General features: G+C 42.1%; 1 protein-coding gene across 6 annotated transcripts in view; it reads left to right on the plus strand.

Annotated features, from left to right (window-relative positions):
- The window catches only part of Mast4 (microtubule associated serine/threonine kinase family member 4), a 591,291-nt gene that overhangs the window by 318,388 nt on the left and 251,467 nt on the right, over positions 1-21,436 (plus strand). Inside the window, exon 3 of one of the 6 annotated variants that reach the window (XM_028884818.2) lies at positions 12,458-12,493. The exons of the other annotated variants lie outside the window; for them this stretch is intronic. Coding sequence (XP_028740651.1) covers positions 12,458-12,493 — 36 coding nt within the window. The remainder of the gene's footprint in view (positions 1-12,457; positions 12,494-21,436) is intronic. 6 annotated transcript variants of the gene reach the window in all.

Here is a 21,436-nt window from a genome sequence, read left to right on the forward strand (position 1 = left end):
AAATAGAACGCTGTCCCAGAGGAGTTTGTTTCCAGACAAAGAAAGTGGAAAAAGTGAAAAAGGCAAAGATGTGAACTGATGGATAGTTAGGAACAAAAGCCAGGCATCCCTGGCAGTTGCCGCTGATTTTTAAAGGCTCCCTTTGTGTTTTGTTAATTGCCTAAATAAAGCTCCCGAGGATAGAGGCTTTTTTTTTTCTTTCTCTCTCTCTCTCTCTCTCTTGGAGTTCCCTAGAGTGCCTCTGTAGTGTTTATGCCCTGGAGAGAGGAGCAGGAAATTGGCTGGAGCCAGTTCTTCCTACCCCCTCCCCTCCAGCTTTTTTTTTTTTTAAACAGGCTTTCAGAATTCTCCACAAAGCCAAAGAAATTGTACTCTCTATTCTTAGCCATAGAGTCTCCCTGCTGTTTACCATGGCCTTCTCCACCTTGTCTAATTATGAGCTCTGCCATGTTCATGCATGGAGCCCTGTGGGCCTGGGAATCTGGGAAATCATGGCAGTTACCAGTTGATTTTTGTAGAAACAATGAATGATACTTGGATGGTTTCTCAGCGTCATAGTCTTTGGCCACAAAAAGCGTTAGCGATGCCTTTTAGGGGTACCCAGCAGTAGGAACCTGAAGTAGGAGCAGCTCCTAATGTGCGTGGCAGCTCTAGAAAGGTTGTGTACATGCTGAGGAATGGCTCGTGGGAGTCAGTTCTGGTGCCTTGTCCCGTTTTCATCACTGGGTCTAGCGACAACACTGGCGTCTTCATCAACTTCCATTTCTTCTCCGTTCACCTTGTCCTTTCCCTTTTCTGAAAGTAGCTGTGGCCCGCTAATGCTGGCCGTGGTAGACGTACATATATCAGGATCTAAATGGTCCTGTAGGAAGCCCAGTTCCTAACCTATATGTAAATCAGTGCCATCTCCCTCACAGCTACTCTGATGCTGTACTTCCTAGAACCAGAAATTCATTCATGTGAACCTGAAGATATTTTCCCTGTGATACTTTACTTACTTGTACCTGCCTTTGACTGTAGCAGAAGTCTCATTAATGGGAGCCTTCTGGTGAGCTGGCCATGTGACTGATGTTTTAGATTAAAAACTTGGGACTCTGGCTGCCTCAACATGCTAGGTTTGGCCACCCATCCCCATCTGCCAGTTGAAGAGGCAAGTAATTGTAAGAAGTAGAAAGGATGTTTTCAATGTAGCCATATTGGAAACATAAACATAAAAGGGACCAACTGACCCCCCAAGTGAAGCACGATCCTAATTAGTCTTAATAATAAAAACCTAGAGTCAGATATCTAAGGTGAACACTGAAAGATCAGAGAAGCAGAGCAGCCAGCTACCAGTAACTTCTTACCTCTAAAGAAATCTCAGACCAAATGGCATGGGGTGATCCTGTCTCTAGGAATTCTCAGACTGAATGGGCACTGAGATCCTGTCTCCACCTCCTGGTGCTGGTACTAAAGGTTCTGTTTCTCTTTTAGACTGGTTCAATCTAGTGTAGCCCAGGGTGGCCTTGAACTCCTGATCTTCCAGCTTCCTCCTCCCAAGTGCTGGGATTAAAGTTGTGTGCCACCACTGCCTGGCCCCTATGGTTAACTAGTGGTTAACTCTGGCCTCTGATCTCCAGGCAAGCTTTATTTGTCAAAACACAAACAAAATATCATACAACTCCCAAGTTATTCCTAGAAGTCAAGTTCATTGTTCTTTTCATGTAAATCTATCTGAGCATGCTACACATCATGGCATCCTACACTTCTGATACCTCTATTAAGGTCCTAGTCACCTAGAAACACCCAGAGTGGGCCAAAGGGAGCCTCTTTCTCTTGAGAGTCCAGAAATCCCTCTGTTAGTAAATCTCTAAGGGAGTGTTGCTACAGCCATCAGATTTTTCAGCCTTCATCACTTCAGCCTTGATAGACAAATATGCTAATGTATAATATGGCATATGAGAACACACTGATTTAAGATGTATCCTCGGATAGTCAGCATACATTTACAGAGGAATAGTCAGCTAGAATTCTCACTAGTGAGCCCCAAGACAGTACAAACTTAGTATTTCCATGATTATATAATTTATAGTATAGATCGTATAGACACACTTGTTTTTCTGTGTACCTAAGCATCCCCTGGTAATTTCTAACACACAAATTACACAATTCAAGGTCTCTTGTCACATCAAGAGATTCCTACATAATTCAGAAGAGCTCCTGATTTGCTCAACTGATGTCCCAAAGATAAGGAACCCAGCTTGCAGTCAGATAACGAGCAAATTCAGATGGTTGAAAAAGAGCCCCAACAGCTCCAAAGAACCTCTAAACGGACTAAGAAAGGGAAGAACAAGAATGGGGATCCACAGGCTGGGAGAGCAGCTCCTGGTCTACCTATCAAAGCGTGGTCAGCTTGGACATAGTCTCACTTCCCCTCTGCCAGGCGGCCTTACAACCTCCAACTCTTGAGGGAAGCAGTCTTCCTCCTACAAGATGAGCGCTTCTTCCCCAGTGTGTGCCCTCACCTGTGGGTAAGGTATTATTGCCCTGTGCCATCAGCCGTAGTGAAGGAGACAGACACAAAACGAAGCACACCTGTCAGACTTTTCCTACACACTTAGTTACCCTATCACTTACCTTTTAGCAAAAGTGGCCAGAGGCCAGTCTACCAGAGGTCTGAGGTGTTGAAAAAAACAGTTGCTATATGAACAAATGAATAAAAGGCAATGCACTTATTCCATTTCTTCCTGGCTGTTTGCCTTCCGTAGGCAGAGCCAAGGGTATCCAGGGATGGAGTGGGAAATGAGAGTGATCCCCAGAGAGATTGCTGTCAAAGATGCTTAGGACCTTCACAGCAGAGAGAAGCCAGGGCAGAGCTGAGATGTTGGACTTGAGACTACAGTGTGTCTTACAGCACTTGCATTTGGGTTGCCTGCACTGGATCAGGACGTTTCTGAGCTTGGAATTCCTCACCCTGAGACAAGCAAGGCAGTGACCTTCTAAGTCATTGAATAGGTCTGGGTGAATGCAATTGGTATGTATAGTTCTGTGTACTTTTTAAAAAGGACTTAAACTCAGAACATAATGCCTTGCCTGGCTGTTTCGCAAAGTAGTTTAGGTAAAAATGAGGTTATTTCCAGGATGGAGGGAGAAGGAATCTCCTTGGTTTTGTAATAGATTTGAAACAGATTTGTGAAATTTTCAGCAAGATGAAGGTAACGTTTCCGGAAAGAGAAGAAAGGGGCTTAATTCAAGCAAAATAAGGGACATATACACCATATTTGGCTATGTGTTAAAACACATTTATTTTCTCCGTTGCACTCTCTAGCCCTCCCTCCCCCACAAATATTGAATTCAGAGTATCTACTGTCAGAGCCAAATAGAAGTCCAATGTCATGTTGAATGTTAGAAATCCAAAAACAAAACGAAGAAAAAATTGAGTGTTGCATCTGAATTAGCATTTAAAGTGGCATGTTTATATAAAAAGGGAGCGGGTGGTGTAATATATCCTAGAGTAAAGAGAGGAATTCGGGGCTGTGGAGAATGTCAGTTGCGTTTATATATTCATCGAGCAGCCAGCGTGGCATTTGGCATGCATTTGCAGCCTTCCTTCTCAGGCCTGAGTTTGACTGCAGTGGAGGGAGAGGAGGCTGGGAGAACAGAGCAGTGGGGGCGGGGGGGGGGGGGCAGGGATGGGAGGGTGCTTCCCTGTGGAAATTCGAGGAAGACCTTCCTTCTGCTCCAGGGGAGAGGATTGGGTTATCCTGGGGAGGTTTAGGATCCCCCAAAATCTACGTGTACTTCTAAACGTGGAGATTAGAATGTGTGTGTGTGTGTGTGTGTGTGTGTGTGTGTGTGTGTGTGTGTGTGTGTGTGTGTGTTGTGGGGGAGCGGGAGACCAGTGCTTACGGGGGATTCAGAACACCATTTCCAGCTGAGAACTACCTTTTAGCATGAAAGCAGAGTTAGAAATGTCATACTTACTAGAATAACTTTAGCAAATTGGAGTCCAACAATTGTTTTCCATAGGTGATTCATATTCAGCTCATACAGTGTGGCCACAGGGGCTGGGAACCGACAGATACCTCCTCTGGCCTGCTGATCTGTAGGAAATCTCGGGATAAGGCTTTGGAGCACTGCCTGGATTTGAATTCCGTCTCTGCCATTAAGCAGCTCCGGGATCTCCAAACGTTACTTAACTTCTGCGCATCTTAGTTTCTCATCCATAAGATGGAAATATTACTCTATCCTGGAATTGTCCAGAGGGTTAAATTAATAATTGTAAACTGTTTGTGATTGTGCCTGGCATACATACGTACGTACTGTGTATCTGTTAAGTATTAGGAAATAGGACATACCTGGTGCCATTTGTTTGTAGCCTGATGGATTAGCCAAAAATCCACCAAACAGGCAACAGAAGTAATCTTTTCTCCTTCTTTTAAAAGATTTACTTATTTTATTTCGTTAATGGACGTGAGTGTTTTGCCTGCATGCATGTGTGTACATCATGTACATGTCTGGTGTCCATGGAGGACAGAAGAGGGCATCAGATCCCCTGGCACAGGAGTTATAGATGGTTGTGAACATCTGTGTGGGTGCTGGGAACTGAGCCCAGGGCCTCTCTAAGAGCACTGAGTGCTCTTAACCAACTCTCCAGCCCTGAGGAAGTACTCCTAAAGCCAAATGATCTTAGTAGCATTTTCTAGTGTTATTTTGTTGCATTTTCTGAGGGGTGTTGAAGGGGCAGGTGGCCTTGTGGCTCTGGGTAGGACTTAACACTGTACACTGAGCACAGCAATGGCTAACCCTGATCACCAGAGGGTTCTGCCTCTACAGTGGAGACAGACACAGACAGTCATTATATCACCATGACTTGCGTGTACGAGATCCCCATGCCCCTTTCCCAGAAAAATCCATTCTCCCTCAGCATAGTGGAAGGTCAGTTTTTGGAATGGTGATTTGGGACAAGTAAGTGTTGAGGAACATGGGAAAATGTAGTCAAAGTAGGGAGAATCCTTAAGGAAAGCTTTATTTAAACTTGCTTTCTTTGATCAGTGAGGAATTGGCAACTAAGAAGGGATGAGACCTATTGGGCTCAACTAGTACATTGTGAAACAGGAGCAGAATTTGGGGTTGCCAACCACTCGGGGATGGAGTGTGATCTTTCCATCTTGAGGCCATTATGCTCGAGTGTTAGCAAGCCCATGGATCTTTGTTCCGTAGATGTAAAGCTTCTTCTCGTGGACCTCCGTAGTGTGGAGCAAGGCATAGGCTTCACGGAGTACGCCTTCCTTCACCGTGTTCATCAAAGCTTCTTTTAATATTCTGCAAAGTCGGGCGAGTTCTTAAAAGTTTCCACTGGCCATTGCAGCTGAGGGCAGACAAACTAGTCCAAACCCAAGCACCACCAGGAACACAGTGTACCCCAGGATGATAAAGGGACCAGTGAGAGCTGCCCAAGTCAGGGGGCTATCGTGCCCAGCTGTGCTAACTGGCCACTCCTGTATATATTCATCATCCAACGGGACATGTGAGCCAGCCTCTGAATTCAGTATTGTTCTCTCTGTACCCCATTGTGTAGAAGCCAGTCGGGCCCTCCGATGCGCAGACAGGAGCCAGGCAGAAATGGGATTCACTTGTGTCTGTGAGTGTCTCCTTAGGAGGCTTCAAGTCCCTTTTCCTTGCTCTCTGGAGCGGGCGACAGTCGGACTTAAGGAACTGAGAAAATCAAAAGTGCTTTGGGGGTTTCTCTCTCTCCTCTGCTGAAAGGGGACCTCACCCTCTATGACTTGGCTGGGACATTTTTTTTTTCCCTAAGACTAGACCTGCTTTGTCTTTTAACCTATTGTTTTGTAAAGGAGGTGCCTCTTCCAGGTGGAACTGAGGATGCCCTGTACACATTAGAAGGTGAGGCATGCCCCTGGAGCCTTTTAGTTATTCCACACTCCTTCCCAAGGGCATCTGAGCCCTGCTTCTTCTCATAGACTACCCAGAAGACAATGCTTTCCTCTCTGTCATTAGGAAATTCTACACAGATAGTCCACTTGACACAAATGATTGAGCAGAAACAGTTTGATCGACTATATAAATTTGATTATCATGTAGCTATAAATAGCATCTCTCATAGGAAGCTATATTTTAATATTTTAGATGGAAAAGTCTGTGTGTATGTGTATATATGTGCATGCATGCCTTTGTGTATGGGGGGTGCTCATTCATTTTGAGGGGTATATGTAAATGTTGAGAGTCTTCTATCGTTCTTTTCCTTATTTTTTTGGAGAGGTCTCACTGGGAACCTGGTACTCACAGTGCTTGTGCTGTGGGCTGGCTAGGCAGGAAAGCTCTGGGATCCAATAACTAGTCCCAGGGTTCAGACATGCGGTGCTGCTTTAGGCTTTTATGTGGATGCTGGTGACCTAAACTCAGGTTTTCATGCTTACATAGCAAACACTTAACTCTCCAGTCCCTAGAAAGCAAATCCTACTAATACATTTAAATGTGTAATAGAATTTCAGGAAATGTTTGAAATGCCTATAATATAATCTCTTAAGAAGCATTTGGGAATTTTGTACTTGTTTTCATGAAAGTGCTCTTGCTTTATTAAAACACACATGCACACACTTGTGCACTTTTCACACACACACACACACACACACACACACACAGAAAAACAAAGCAAAAAATCCTGTTGTGTTGGGCTCTGGAGATTGCCCATTTGGTAGAGTACTTGGCCAACAGCATTGGCTATGTTCAGTCTCCAGCGCTGTATAATTTCAACCCTTAGGAAGGTGGAGACAGGAGGATCAGAAGTTCAGAGACTCCTCTGCTGAGTTCAAGGACATCCTGGGCTATGTGAGACCATATCTAAGAAAAGAAGAAGGAAAAATAATGTAGGATGGCCTTTGTACCCTTTTTGCACAAGAAGAACTGGTTTTTAACTTTGGTTATGTCATCGAGATCCATAGGATTAACCTTGCTGAGACCCAGGTGCTATGCCCCAGCTCCCCGTACACATGGATTTTCAATGGTGGTAGCCTTCAGCGTGGTGGTAGTGCATAAGTTTTTAATGAGACAAGTCATCTTAGAGGCAGGGGTTAGCTTTGAGGTTTATTTTTTTAAGCAGCTGAAGAGGGCATTTTCTTCAAGCACTATGTGACTTTCACAAGTGTAGCTGCTGTAAAGAAATGATAATGTTTATGTTCAGGGAACGGTGACTTACCCTCTGGGTAGGTACAGGTTGGTGGGGGATGGATTCCCCTTTTCTCTGCCTCCCTTGGTCTCCTTGCTGAAGCTACAAGTACTCGTCTGTGTTTAGCAGGGGCACACGAATGTGTTCACCAGGGGTTTGTAGTTTAGGATACAAAGCACAGTGTTTAGTATGTTAAATCAAGAGTCAATCGTCTGAAAGAAGCAAAGGCTTTTTTATTTTATTTTTTCCTGTGTCTAGGGTACATTAGTTTAAATGTTAAAAGCAATCCTTGTGGGCTACAGAAGCACTTGGAAGAGCTGAAGGGTGTTTGAAAAATGCACTTGACCTCACGTGCTGAGATGAATGAATTAGCTCCGTGTGCAGGTTTCACATCTTAGGGGAGCAGTGTTGGTTTTTAAGGTGGCATGCTAAGGTATTGATTTGTATGTTAATGTAAGGTGGCTCTGGTAAAATCGTGGACACATATTGTCATAAACATTGGGTAAAGCATATAACGGAATTATTATCTTTGAGATGTCAGGCTCCTTAGTTTTAAATCAGCTCTGTTTTGGTTTGGCCTGTTCCCATCTTTCCCTCTTCTCCTGTGATTTGCTCCAGGTGGTTGCATTTATACATCACGAGGAACATAGAATAGTGATGGTAGTGGTTGTCCTGCAGATTTTAAGAGGCGAATCACAGCAAAGATCTTCTGCTCAGCACTTCCTAGACTCTGTCTAGTCACTCCCAGGCTAATGTACACCACATCTCCTACCACACTACCTAGGTGCCTAGGCTGCACTGCATTAACATACCAAAGCACCAGGAATTCTGTTGCTCGGAAGCCGTGGCAGAATTTTAAAACAGCAGAATCACACACAGCCATTCCTCCAGCTGCTTCCGCCCCTGGAGCCCCATGTAGCCTGAACCCACTTCAGCTGTCCCCAAGAACATGGGGACCTCACGTACTCTGCCAGTTGAGATCACATTTCTGTTCCCACTGAGAAGACAGATTTATGGAAGCCTCGTCTGCATAGAGGAAAGTGCACACAGTCTCCAGTCCACAGTTGGGATTTGTGCATGCTCGGTGATAGAGTTCATGAGATTCCATACCTGTCCTTGGTGCTTCAGAATAAAAATGATGGAAATGAAGTGTGCATGTGCAGTCACCAGCAACAGCAGTGTGTACTGTCCATCTCCCCTGCGAGGTCCCTTCTGTCCCTTGGAGTACTCCCTCCACCCTGTACCCAGCCAGGCAACTGTCAATGCTTTCCACTCCCCAGCCCCCTCCCAGAAATTAGATTGCACTTTTAAAATGTTCTGAAATGCTACTGGAAATAACACCCCCCCCCTTTCATTCTGGCTTGTTTCACTGAATATACCTATTTTGAAGTCTATCCACGTTCCAACCGATGTTGCATATGTTGCTACTAATTCTTTCCATTGCTAGGTAATATTCTGTTGCATGGCAATGTCACTGTCTGATTATACATTCACTTCTTGATGACACTTTGGGAAATTGATAATTTTTGGCCTTTATAAATAAATCTGCTACAGACTGAGCATCCCTAATCCAGAAACCCTAAATCTAAAATATTCAGCAATCTGGAACATCTCAAGTTGCAAACATTTTGGATAAGAGATGTTGAATCTGTAAATGAGGACTCCCAGCCTGTGAGTTTTTAATTCTCTTTATAATCAGAAGAGCAAATGTTTTGAATTCTGATGGCCTTTTAATTTGTTCTTGAAGGCTTTGGTGCTAAATCTAAGAAATGTACACAATTAAAAATTTTCCTCCTCTGTTTTCCAGAAGTTTCATATGTTTAGATCTGTGCTTAATTTTGACTTAATTTTTACCCATCAAGAGAGATGTGAATGAAAGTTCCTGTTTTTCTATATAAACATCGAATACTGGTATCTTTTGTTGAACAGAGTATCCTTTGGCTTGAAATTCTGTGTGTGTTTGTCAAAGCTCACTTGTCCCCACATGTGAGTGTCTGTTGAAGGCTTTCTCTTTTGTTTCATTGATCTGTCTTTATGCCAATGCCACGACATCTTGATCATGGCTTGAGAGTGAATCCTATTGATGCTGTTGATCATCCTTCAACTTCATGCATTTCCAAGCTGTTTTTTTTTTTTTTAGCTGCTTGGGATTTTTAAACTCTAGAGGAAGTTTGTGCACTTGTACAAGAAAATCCAAGGTTTTTTTTTTTTTTTTTTTTTTTTTTTCTTTTCTCTCCTGCCATTGCATGGCATCTATAGGTCAATTTGTGGAGCTGTGATAGATCTGCAGTAATTACAATTAAGTATAAGTCCTAGAGATGGATTAGAGGGGATGATGGGCCAGTATGGAGAGGCTGGGATGGAAATGCCTTCAGATGGTGCATAAAGATGAACCCAGTGACCCAGGATCTAGGACCTCAACTGGGGAGTGAGTGACAGAAATGAGCACATACTTCCTCAGGAAATCCCTTTCAGAGAAGTCCAAGGGGAAGGCCTGGGAGGGCAGTTCTTGGAACAGCTCAGGCAATGATTGGAATCTAGGATTGGAAGGATGAAGCAGTGATTTTTTTTTTTCCAGAAAGAAGGACAGCAGTGAGAGCTCAGGCTCCATGCTAAGGGACAGTGAGAAAGGACAATTGGCTAGAGTGAATTCAGTGGCCTAGGAGAGGCCCAGAAAGACTGTGCTACAGGGCACACCTGAGGGATGTTCACACTCCAAGAATTGTTCCTATGGCACAGCAAGGTCTATTGTACAATTAAATTGATCATTGGTCTAGGACAGGAGGAAATCCAAAGTAATTTTGCTGTCTTCCCTTCCCCAGAGACATTTGACCATGTCTAGAGATATCTTTGGTTGTCCTAATTCCTGAGGGTAGACAAGGCTTTCCCTTTCTAGTAAAAAGAGGCCGAGAATAATGTTGAATGTCCTACAGTGTACATGGAAACCGCTGTCTCCAGCTCCCAGCAGTTACCTCCCCAACATGTCGAAAACATGATCCAGAGAGGAAGGATGAGAAGTAGAGTAGATGAGAGGTGACGGCTGAGAATCCATGGACCCGATGCGTTTAGGAGAATCACTCTTGTGTGGTCACTGGACACTTGTCCTGGGTCATCAAGTATTAGCCTGAGGATCTCCACTGAGGATTTTTTAGAAAATTCTGCCAAATGTTACCAAATCAAGGTAATTGAACACAAGGATACCTCGAGTAAATAGTAGAAATTTGAAAGAACTGAGTAAGTTCCTTTCAGAAAACAATTCTGCATGGACATGGCAGTATCCATTGAGAAATTTATTGATTGGTCAGGTTAAAATTGCAGCTAATAGAAAACCTAACCCAAAGTGTCTGAATAACATAAAGAAAGCTACCTGGCACAGAAGACTGAAAAGCCTAGGCTTTACACCAAAATAGCCAGGGTGTGTTGTTCATACAGACCTGGGTTGATACAACTGCTGTGTGCCAACTGTTCCCAGGACACTTTCTTTCCTTTTTCATTTTCACCCAATGGATAATCTTTATTTTCCTGTCATGATAGTTTCCCTTTGATTGGTCCACTTTAAATTTTGAACCTAACCATGAATATGTTGAGCTCTTGCCATTAGGCTAGTTGAGTTGAAATATGAAAGAATGTGGGTTTTCTTATTCATAGTTCTTTAATGCCATATTGAAATGAAAGAATTTGGGGGCATCTATCTGATTAGAACAATGATATTAAAATTGAATTGACTAAGCTATGAGGATGTCTCAAGTCTGTAAAGTGCTGACTACATAAGATGCGGGCCTGAATTCAAATGCCTAGCGTCCATGTAGAAAGAAGGGTGCCTAGAATGATAGTCATGGAGGGATAAAGATAGGAGAATTCTTAGGGCTCAAATGCCTGTCAGTCTAGCCAATCATTGAACACAAGATTCAGTGAGAGATTTCTTCTCAAAAATATAGATAGTGTCTTAGAGATTCTATTACTGTGATGAAACATTGTGACCAAAAAACAAGCTGAGGAGGAAAAGGTTTATTCAGCTTACACTTTCAAAGCATGGTTTATCATTGAAGGAAGTCAAGACAGGAACTCAAACAGGGCAGGAACCTGGAGGCAGGAGCTGATGGAGGGTGTGCTGCTTAATGGCTTGCTCCTCATGGCTTGCTCAGTCTGCTTTCCTATAGAACCCAGGACCACCAGCCCAGGGATGGCACCACCCACAGTGGTCTGGGCCCTCCCCCTTTATTCACTAATTAAGAAAATGCCTTACAGATGGGTCTTATGGAGGAAGTTTCTCAACTGAGACTCCTTCCTATCTCATGACTCTAGCTTGTGTCAAGTTGACCGAAAACCAGCCAGTACACATGGAGAGCCATTGAAGAAGACACCGAAAATTGCCTGTGGCCTCCACATGCTGTGTACACATTTGTTCCCTCCTATCCACATGAGAAATACACAGAAAGCCAATGCCTTTAGAATGCAGTTTGGGACCTGCCATATATATATATATATATAAATCTTAAGAATTATTAAGAAATCACATTCACGTTTTATTTTTTAAGAAATTTGAAAAACATGACAACTGGAAGATCTACAACTGTGTAAGTGACAATGGAAAAGTTAGAAACAGGTTAGGAGTCCCTGGAAATGGAGTGTAGTCTGCGTTGCCCAAACTATATGGTAAACACACATAGAGGAAACAGACAAAAATGTAGATGTGGGCAAGCCACCAAGAATGAACACGGGGTAGATGAGCGTGAGCCAACAAAGAGCCGTTTGTCCCTTTGGTGCCAGTTCATTAAGCACGAATGTCCTGGGGTGCTTCTACTAACGGAGGCTGACATTCATCATCAAACATAACTGTGAAAGTTATAGAGGTCATAACTGTGCTCATTCTAACTAGAGGGCCAGCCCAAACATAAACGCTGTCTCCATTTATCACTCATGTGGCACTTGTTGGGTTAGTCTGCGCTTGCATTCTTGGCTTTATACCCAAGTGTGTTCACGTACATTGCTACCCCACCTTAGCAAAGATGCTAGGCGTTTATTCTTCTAGGCAATATGCTAGGCATATTGTCTCTAATGATTGAGTTTCTCACCTCACCAGTCTTCCAACTTGATGGAGACAACTCTGTCCCAGTCATTTGAACGATGACGTAATATTTGGCATGATAGATGATTGGCAGTTTTGTTTCTTATGGGTGGACATTCATGTATTCAGTACCACCCTTGCCACCCTAATGCCCAACAGCAGTGGTGCTGCAGATGTCTCTGTGCTTACATACTTACATACTGGTCCTTTTTCCCCTATAGGGTAGATTCCCAGAAGTGGAATTGCTTGGTCAAACGGTATGTGTGTTTTTAATTTTCATAGACATTGCTACATTACCCGAAGGAATAGCAAGCCACCTCCCATTTCCTGCATTTTCTCCAGCCCTGGGATGCCCCTTTTAAGTTCTTGCCAGCCTTATTGTCTCTAATGATTGATTTTTCATTTTCTCTCCTGCCGCTAAGGCCAAGTCTGCTTTTGTGTGTCAGATGTCTGGGTTCCTTTTTTCTTCATCTCATTTTCATAGCCCATCTTTCCATTTTCAAGTTCTAGAAGCCCAGTTTTTAACGGTGTTAATCGTTTGTTATATGTGTGAAAACATCTCTGTGGTATTTTTCCCTCTGTGTATAATGTCTCCTGTCAAGTGGAAATTGTTAATTGTTTAATCAAAAATATCTTTCCATTTATGACTTCTGAGATGTCTGCTGTGCTCCACATGGTTTGATTACCTCCAGATCATGAGAAATTGTCTTAAATATTTTTGCCTCATTTAAAAAAAATGCAAAACACTCGAATGTTAATCCAATTTTCAATGTAGGATGTGATAAGAGGCAGGGTCCTGTTTCTTTTTGTTTCTCAGATGCATAAGCTGTAACCCAAGTTCTAGCTATTACAAGACCCTTGGTTTGCCCTGGGCAGTGGTGGCACATGCTTTTAATCCCAGCACTTGTGAGGCAGAGGAAGGCAGATCTCAGTGAGTTCAAGGCCAGCTTAATCTACAGAGCAAGTTTCAGGACAGCCATGACTATATAGAGAAACCGTGTCTCAAAAAAAGAAACAAAAAACAAAAACAACAAAAAAAAAAACAAAAAACAAAACCCCCAAAAACCAAGACCCTTGGTTTTTCATGGGGCTAAAATGTTAACACTTGTCATATGGAAAAATGGCATGTGTATGTTTGGATTTACCTCTGACCTGCCTTTTCTAATTACTCTGTGTCTGTCTGTACCAACCTAATTCTATTCTGTGACTCTCCAGGGACTTGAAATATATGGTAAGTTATCTCTAGCCTTGTTTTTCTGTGTATCACAGCTGTTTTTAGTTTTCTATATTCTGATTTACAGTTTAATGTTGGAGACATTTTATCATAAATGTTTTTGTTTCTCTTATTTATTTTTTAATTTTTAAGTTGTATTTATTTGTTTACTTACTTAGTTATCTTTTTGAGACATGTTCTCACTCTGTTACCCTGGCCCTCCTGGAACTCACTATGTAGACCAGGTTGTCCTGAACTTACAGAGACTCAAGAGTGCTGGGATTAGAGGTGTGTGCCACCATGCCCAGCTTCCAAATGTTCTAAATCCAAAAGATAACAAAACAGTAGCTAGAACCAAAAAGGAGTATTTCTCAGTGTGGAGGGTCCTTTTACCTGATGCTAATAATTAGAATAATACCTTCCAATAAACTGCAAGTTATTTCTCCTGTCCATTCTAATTCTTTCAATGTGATTTTGTTTTCTCTGTGATACCTTCTCAATCCTTCGAAATTGCAGAAACTAGGGAAACAGACAGGACATTGTAATGCATCAGAGAATTACGCCATTGCATTAATCTTCATGTGCTTTAAGCTTTCAGTGACTGTGGTGTTATAAATGATTGGCATTTCTCTTTCTGTACAAACCATGAAGCCCCCTGGACCTCACCTGGTTGCAGAGTGTAGATTCAATGATGAGGATTATGAGCTACCTCTGAAGTGCCTCATAAAATAGTTTGCTTAGAATATTTTATGATTTTGTTCTTTTTAAGCTTAATATGAAACATTTCATGGATTTTGAACTGTTTTGGGGAAAATTATCTAATATTTGAGTTGGTTAAGATAATTATTGACTTTTAATTTATATTTTCAGGGCATTGGCTTAACTCCATTCACTAACATTCTTAAATGCTTTTTGAAAACTTTTATTGGCATAGTGTTAAAGTAATAACTTCTTGTTTTTAAGAATTTGAGGAGAAGAAGAGATAGCTCAGTGGTTAAGTGGTGGTGTACGCCTTTAATCCTAGCACTCGGGAGGCAGAGGCAGGGGGATCTCTAAGTTCAAGGCCAGCCTGGTCTACAGAATAAGTTCGAGGACAGCCAGGGCTACACAAAGAAACCCTGTCTCAAAAAACAAAACAAAACAAAACAAAAAAGAACATTTGCTGCTTCAAGCTGAGGACTGGATTCAGATCCCAGCACCTAAGTCAGGTGACTTCAGACACATGTAACTCAGGTTTCAAAAGCCTGATGTCCTCTTCTTGCCTCTCTGTGCACCCACATGTATGTGTGTGTATATACATTTATACACACATGCACATAAAATATAAAATTAAATCTTAGAAGTATTTCAGATACTAAGGTTAAACATTAATATTACCTGTTGTTTCTAAGTATGATGGCACATACCTTTTAATCTTAGCATTTGGGAGGCAGAGGCAGATAAATATCTGTGAGTTTGATGCCAGTGTGATCTACACAGTGAGTTCTAGGTCAAAAAGGACTTTATAGTGAGACCTTGTCTAAGGAAAACACACATACACACACTTGCCTGTTATTAAAATAATGCTAATATTAGCTCACACATTAATACATATGCAAATAAAGCTGAGGTCTGTGTTGTTCTTATGAAAATAGAGGGACATCCCCAGGTAGGTTCTACGTGGGCTTATTTGATTAAAGGAAAAACAACATTAGCTTTGCTATAGCCATTATTAAAATGACAAAAGAATTCACATATTGTGAGCACTGAGTTTTATACTTGGATATAAGTATGAATGAAAAGGAAGAGCCCTCCTAATTTTAATGGTAGTTTAGTTTTAAGAAATGTATTGGGAAGGCACTTCTGTGTGTACATATAATAATGATGGTAATTTAGAAAAAAGAGTGGCATTAAGTTATGCAGAAGACCCAAATGGATGGTAACAGTTGAAGTTTTCTCTATATGATCTTTGATTGTAACCATTTATTCTAAAGAAGGTGATCAAGTTATTTCCTCCCTTCTCTGAATTCCTATGTGCCCATTCATATCATGGTTCTTTTCTCCAATTCATTCCTCTAATTTTACTCTCCACTAATGAGCAATAAGCAGTGGACTTCCTTTTTTAAACATAGCTGTGTGTCCTGGTTGAGATAAGCAGAATGTTGTTGTTTTCAGAACAGTTTTGTTGTTGTTTGTTTTGTTCTGTTCTGTTTTTGCTAAAGAACAAGAACGCTTTCAGTGATATGTGGCAGTTGAGATTTTAAGGACAGATGGAATGAAATGAACGATTTTCTGCTGGCCAGTGTCGAAATCAGAACCAGCATCGAGGAAGTGGTAATTAGAAGACACGAAAGTGAGATGAGCTGAAAGCCAAGAGTTAGTCATGAAATATGCAGAAATTGACAAATGATGTTAAATAAAAGGCTTATCACGTTTCCTGGTTTCCAAATAAACTGTTTTCACCAACCCAAAAGTGTTTCCTGCACCCAAGTTCTAATCATCATTACAACTGACACAGACGATAATCATAAATATAAAAAGATATAATTAGAGTAGATGTCAGATGTAATTACGTGTGTATCTGAGGAAACGCACATTGTTATCTTAAAGTAAAATCCTGCTTAGAATGTAGACAAAACCTCAGAAATTGAAAAGCTTAATTTAAAACAAAAAAGAGACACTAAAGGACACATCATAAGATTAACCATAATGAAGGAACCAAAATTCCTAACAATTTAAGTATGTAAGTCTTCGGTTTGTTCCAGGGGTACCCTGTCACTGAGAGATAGGAATGTTTAAACTAGTGCAGAAAATATCTTTTTTTTTTTTTTTTTTTTCTGAGACAGGGTTTCTCTGTGTAGTTTTGGTGCCTGTCCTGGATCTGTCTCTGTAGACCAGGCTGACCTTGAACTCACAGAGATCCGCCTGGCTTTGCCTCCCAAGTGCTGGGATTAAAGGCGTGTGCCACCACAGCCCGGCTGAAAATGCCGTTTTTAAACAGATAAGCCTGGAAAACCACCTGTGACCACAGCTTGGCAGGGCTGTGAGAGGCTATGGGCATTGCTATGGCCATGGCACGATGCTGTATTCCTGAAGGGACAAAACTGTAGTTATTGTGATGGCACGAAGTGTCCCAAGTTACTTATGATGGCCACATATGAACTGATTGATTGGAAAGAGGAAAACAACAGTCATAGAAATAAATGATGCTCATGGGAATTAAGAAAAGTTTCAGTGATCTGAAACTGCAGCACGGAGTTAAAAAAAAATCATGCACGCTGATCTGTTTCTTTTATTTGACTTCACTTTAAAATGTTTTTTATCAGTATGTGTGTGCAGGTGCAAATGCCCCATTTTGTGAGTGTGTGTGTGTGTGTGTGCAGGTATGTATGTGGGTTTGCAAATGCCATTGTGTGTATGCATGTCTGTGTACAAATACCATTTTGTGAGTGTGTGTGTGTGTGTGTGTGTGTGTGTGTGTGTGTGCGCGCGCACGCGCGCGCATCTCAGAGGACATCTTCATGGAGTCCATTCTAGCTCTCCATTTTTATATGGGTTCTCAGATTGACTTGAGGTGGCTAGGCTGAATCAGCAAACATGTTTATCTGCTGCACCATCTGGCTGGCTGGCCCTTTGCTTTTGACAAGGTCTCATGTAGTCCACGTTGACCCCAGACTTGCTATTATGTAACTGAGGATGACCCTGAACTTTTGACCCCTCTGCCGCCATCACCTGAGTGCCGGATTACAGGCAACAGTGTCCTTGCCCTTTGTCTTCGTACGCAGGCTTTGTGTATGCTAGGCAAGCGCTCTGCCCATTGAGTTACGCCCCTAGCCCTACATGTTTATTTAAGTAAGTCAGCTACAGTTCTATTACAGCCCCAGAAGTTAGGATACAGATAGTAAACAAACGAAAGTGTTGACCAGAAAATGATACTGTCCCTCCAGAGCCTCTTAGGTGTTGGGTTCAAAGCAATACCCTAAGGCCAGGGCAGTCTTTCTGAATTGAAGAGTGAAGAGCCTTCATTCACAGGCATTCTTTTAAATTTTTTTTTATTGTATGTGCAGTGGTGTCTCGCTCACTCGCACGTGTGCCTGTGTACCACCATGTGTGTGCAGTGTTTGCAGAGGACAGAAGGAGAAACTGACTTACAGACTGCAGGAGCTGCTGTGTGGTTTGCTGGCACTTGAACCCTCGAGCCTTCTCTTCTGCCCCCATTCATAAGCGTTTTTAACCCAGCTCTGACCTAATGGAAACAACCCTTGTGGCTTGTTGTACTTTCAATATAAATAAAATAAAAATGAATTAAAACTAAGAAGGCGGCTTACATGCATTAGTTATCCATTTATGATTTGCAAAGGTTGCCTATAACTGTGACTTCACTCAGAGTGGTTTTAATCAAATCCGGCTGCCCTGTTCTTGTTCTAAAATGCTTCTCTTGTTAAGTATTGCGTTCTTGTGTTTGGCATCATCCTAAATTGCTTAGCAATGAAATGCCACCGTCCTCCTATTTTCTTTTGTCTTAGTCCACTACAAGAAAATGCTAAGCCTCCTCCACACAGGAGGTCACAAAATACTGATGCAACAGTGTTGACTTCCATACTGCCTAGAGTTTAAACGTCTGTGTTTCGGCTGATGTGTGATGGCTTTCCCCAGAGGGATCAGTTCTTTCAGAGCAGGGACCTACCCTGTCCCTTGGCTCAATGGAGAAATTGTAAATCAGTTATCATTGTCATCTGATTGCTTGGCTTGCCTGCTGCCTGGTCTTCTGGCCACTAAAATTATGAGTCCAGACTGCTCCGTTTATTCGGAGAAAGCCGCTGGGTCAGTAGTTGCTGACCCTTCTTCTCTGTGCCTTAAAGCAGAATAGCTACCTCCATCATCTGGGAAACCTATTGTGAGCTGGTGACATGTGTCTCCAGCTGCATTCAGCTTCTAGGTTAAGCCATGTCAAAGGACCACCTTTTAAAATGACACTTCAAATTTGATCCCTCACTATTAATTGTCACAGTCTCTTTATCCATATGAATGTTTAAATGTCAGTCCCCTCTGTTTTCTCCTGTCCTTTCTGCTAGCATTCAAATTCTAATGAGTGAAAGAACTACTCGCAAAGAAAAAAATAGAGCCAGAGAGAGAGAGGAGAGAGAGAGAGAGAGAGCTCCCATCTCAGTGATGCATTTGTTAAAGGCCAATATACTATCGCCAAGAAAGAGATAGGGCTATTGAAATGTATGAATAGGAAACTTCAAAAGTGGATGTGTCAAAGAGATAGAAAGTAAAGATATTTTAAATATAATTGCAGTTGTATTCAGTGGCGAACAAAAAAAAAAGTCAAAGTATTTCTGTTTAATGCCATCCTGAAGTGTGGAAAAATGTGTAAGAATGAGTGGAATATTCACAGGAAGGCGGGTACCTCAGCATCCTCCAATTTAGGATGGCACATGTCCCCAACCTCCCATTTATCTGACCAGGTCCTCACCACATCTGTTAAGGCCCCACATTTTCATCTTCCCAGGCTTCCAGCTGTGGAGCGTAAGATCCCATTTGTAGGGATACTCTGAGTGAACAAATATTTTCTTTCACAAGGAGCTTTCAGAAGTATCCTTTTATCTCCTAGATGGCCAGGTCTCCTGGAAGCCTGAACAATGAAGATTCTGAGCAAGCTATTCTGGGCACCAGAACCATGGGAGCTGAACACACTTTGAAGTGCACTGCTCCCCATTGAGGGCCACAGTAAAAAAAAAAATATGGGGTTTTCATAGTCTTTGCATTGATGTCTGCAAAGCCAGATGGCTGTGTAAAATGATCCCCAAAGCAGGATGGCTGATTAAAAGAAATGCCAGGTAGCTGAAGGCTTCCATACTCAACATGAGCCTGGCACAAAAAAATTGTCCTCTTGGGGTGCATTAATGTTAGGGAATCTCACTCTTGCCTCTTCGGGGGTCAGTCAGAGACAATATGGCCAGGTACTGGCAGCAGGAGCCTTAGAAATGCAGGCTGTCACTCTGTAGCAGTCATTGGAGGAAGGGGGGTTTCTAGAGGAAAAGAATGACCTGAAGGCGTTGCTCCTGGGGGGGCAGTAGGTTCTTTCTGAAGTAGCGAGTTACATCAAGCTGCTGGCCCTTTTGCTTCTTATTGAGGTCCTGGATCAGTGTCACCCTGGAACCCCAAAAGTTCCATGCGATCCCCCTAAGGGTACCTGATGCTCGTGCATTCCTTTGTGGTGTGAATGATGAGAGTGGGCACAGGTGCTGTTACATGTGTGTGGCTGCTGTAGAAATCACTCTCTTTGGATGTGTGACCTTGCGCACTGGCCTACGCCTAAGGACAGTCATATATTTCAAGTGACTCAGTGGGGGCTAGTGAAACGTGGCCTTGGAGACAGAGGAGTTCATAGGTGCAACAAATTATTCTTTGGCTCCCCAGCCCACCAGCAGCCAAAGGAAGAGAAAGCCTATCATAAAAAGAGTTAGCTGTTTTTCCATCAAGAAGCCCTTTAATCCTGAGATGAACAGCGTGTGACAGGGGTTTAAAAGCCAAGCCACCTGGTCCTCCTGCTGTCTCCCTGTGGCCACCTCTCCCCTTGCCTCATCAGATGTGAGGCTGATGAACAGACACAGCAGAAGTGGCTGAGGACCAGGCACCAGGCTATTTCGTTGAAATAGCTAATTTCAGAAGAGTTTGTATGTTTTGACCTCTTTGAACTTTTATGATCCTTTCAAAGAGGAAAGTAATTTCAACATGGAAGCATTTCTAAGAATCGTATTGGAGAATGAATTGATGTGTATATACTTGTTATTGTGGCCCATCTTTGGAGTGGAAATAGAGCATCAGTGCTATTTTAATGGGGGCAAATTGTTCTTGTAGAAATATTTAATTTAAATAATATTAATTTAAACAAAATTCTATCAGTCTTACAGGTGATTGTGTAGGGAATCTACAGAAAACAGGCAGACAGAAATGCATTCAGAATCCTCTGATATTATCACGGTGAAAAGCAGTAAAAGCAGACCACTGGCTGCTCTTCCAGAGGACCTGGGTTCAATTTCCAGCACCCACATGGCAGCTCACAACTGTCTGTGACTTTTGGCCTCTGTGGGCACCAGGCATATACGTGGTATGCAGACAAAACTCATACATATAAAATAATAAATTAATAAATTTATTTAATAAAAATTAAAGCAAAGGTGTTAACTTTCACTGCTGTGTTTTGTACATTAAGTGAGGTTTCCTTTAGGTTCTTCGAATGCTAATAGTCTTAAATTTGAGAAATAAGGTAGCAATTTATTTTACAGTACATATTTTTCATGGTAAATTCTCACAGATAAGAAGGCATTGATGAATTTTCTCTGATTGCTTCCATCATAGAAAAAGATAGTAATATATGGAGTCAAATGGTTCTTCCACACTCATTTTAAGACATTTTCCAGGTGTTTGTGTTCTCTATGCTCCTTTATCGACAATTGTTGATTCTTGCTATGCATTTTCTTTCCAGCTGGCAGGTATTTTCTGGGTTGACCAGTTGTCAATGAGTCAAACGCTCCATTTGGCCATGAATTTGCTAACTTCAGACAGAAATAGACAACAGAGCTATGTGTTGGATGCTTCTAGAAATCATGTCCACCTGTTGAGGGCACTGTGGACAGTACTTATGTTTAGTGTTGCATTTCATCAAATATCAAGTGATGATGTTTCCCCTAAGCCATTGATACGTGCTTAGGTTCCAAAAAGGATTTCCATCTTATGCTCTGGAAATCACTCTGAGCAACACATTTTACTAGATTCTAGGAGTCAACAGAGACTCTGTGTTCTTTCAGAGAATAGAACCAATTGTCTGTGACACTTTGGCTCCGTGAGAGCTCCCAGGAACAGCACAGCAGCCCTTCTCAGACAAATCGTGATTTGTGGTGTGACTTATTGATCATGGAAGGAGCTCAGAGTTGTTCACTTGGTATTACTCATGTTAGAGTGTGTATATACTGTCCTGCTAGAGTGGAGGGTCCCCAAG

The sequence above is a fragment of the Peromyscus leucopus genome, chromosome 11 (assembly GCF_004664715.2).
Source record: "Peromyscus leucopus breed LL Stock chromosome 11, UCI_PerLeu_2.1, whole genome shotgun sequence".
NCBI classification, from domain to species: Eukaryota; Metazoa; Chordata; class Mammalia; order Rodentia; family Cricetidae; genus Peromyscus; species Peromyscus leucopus.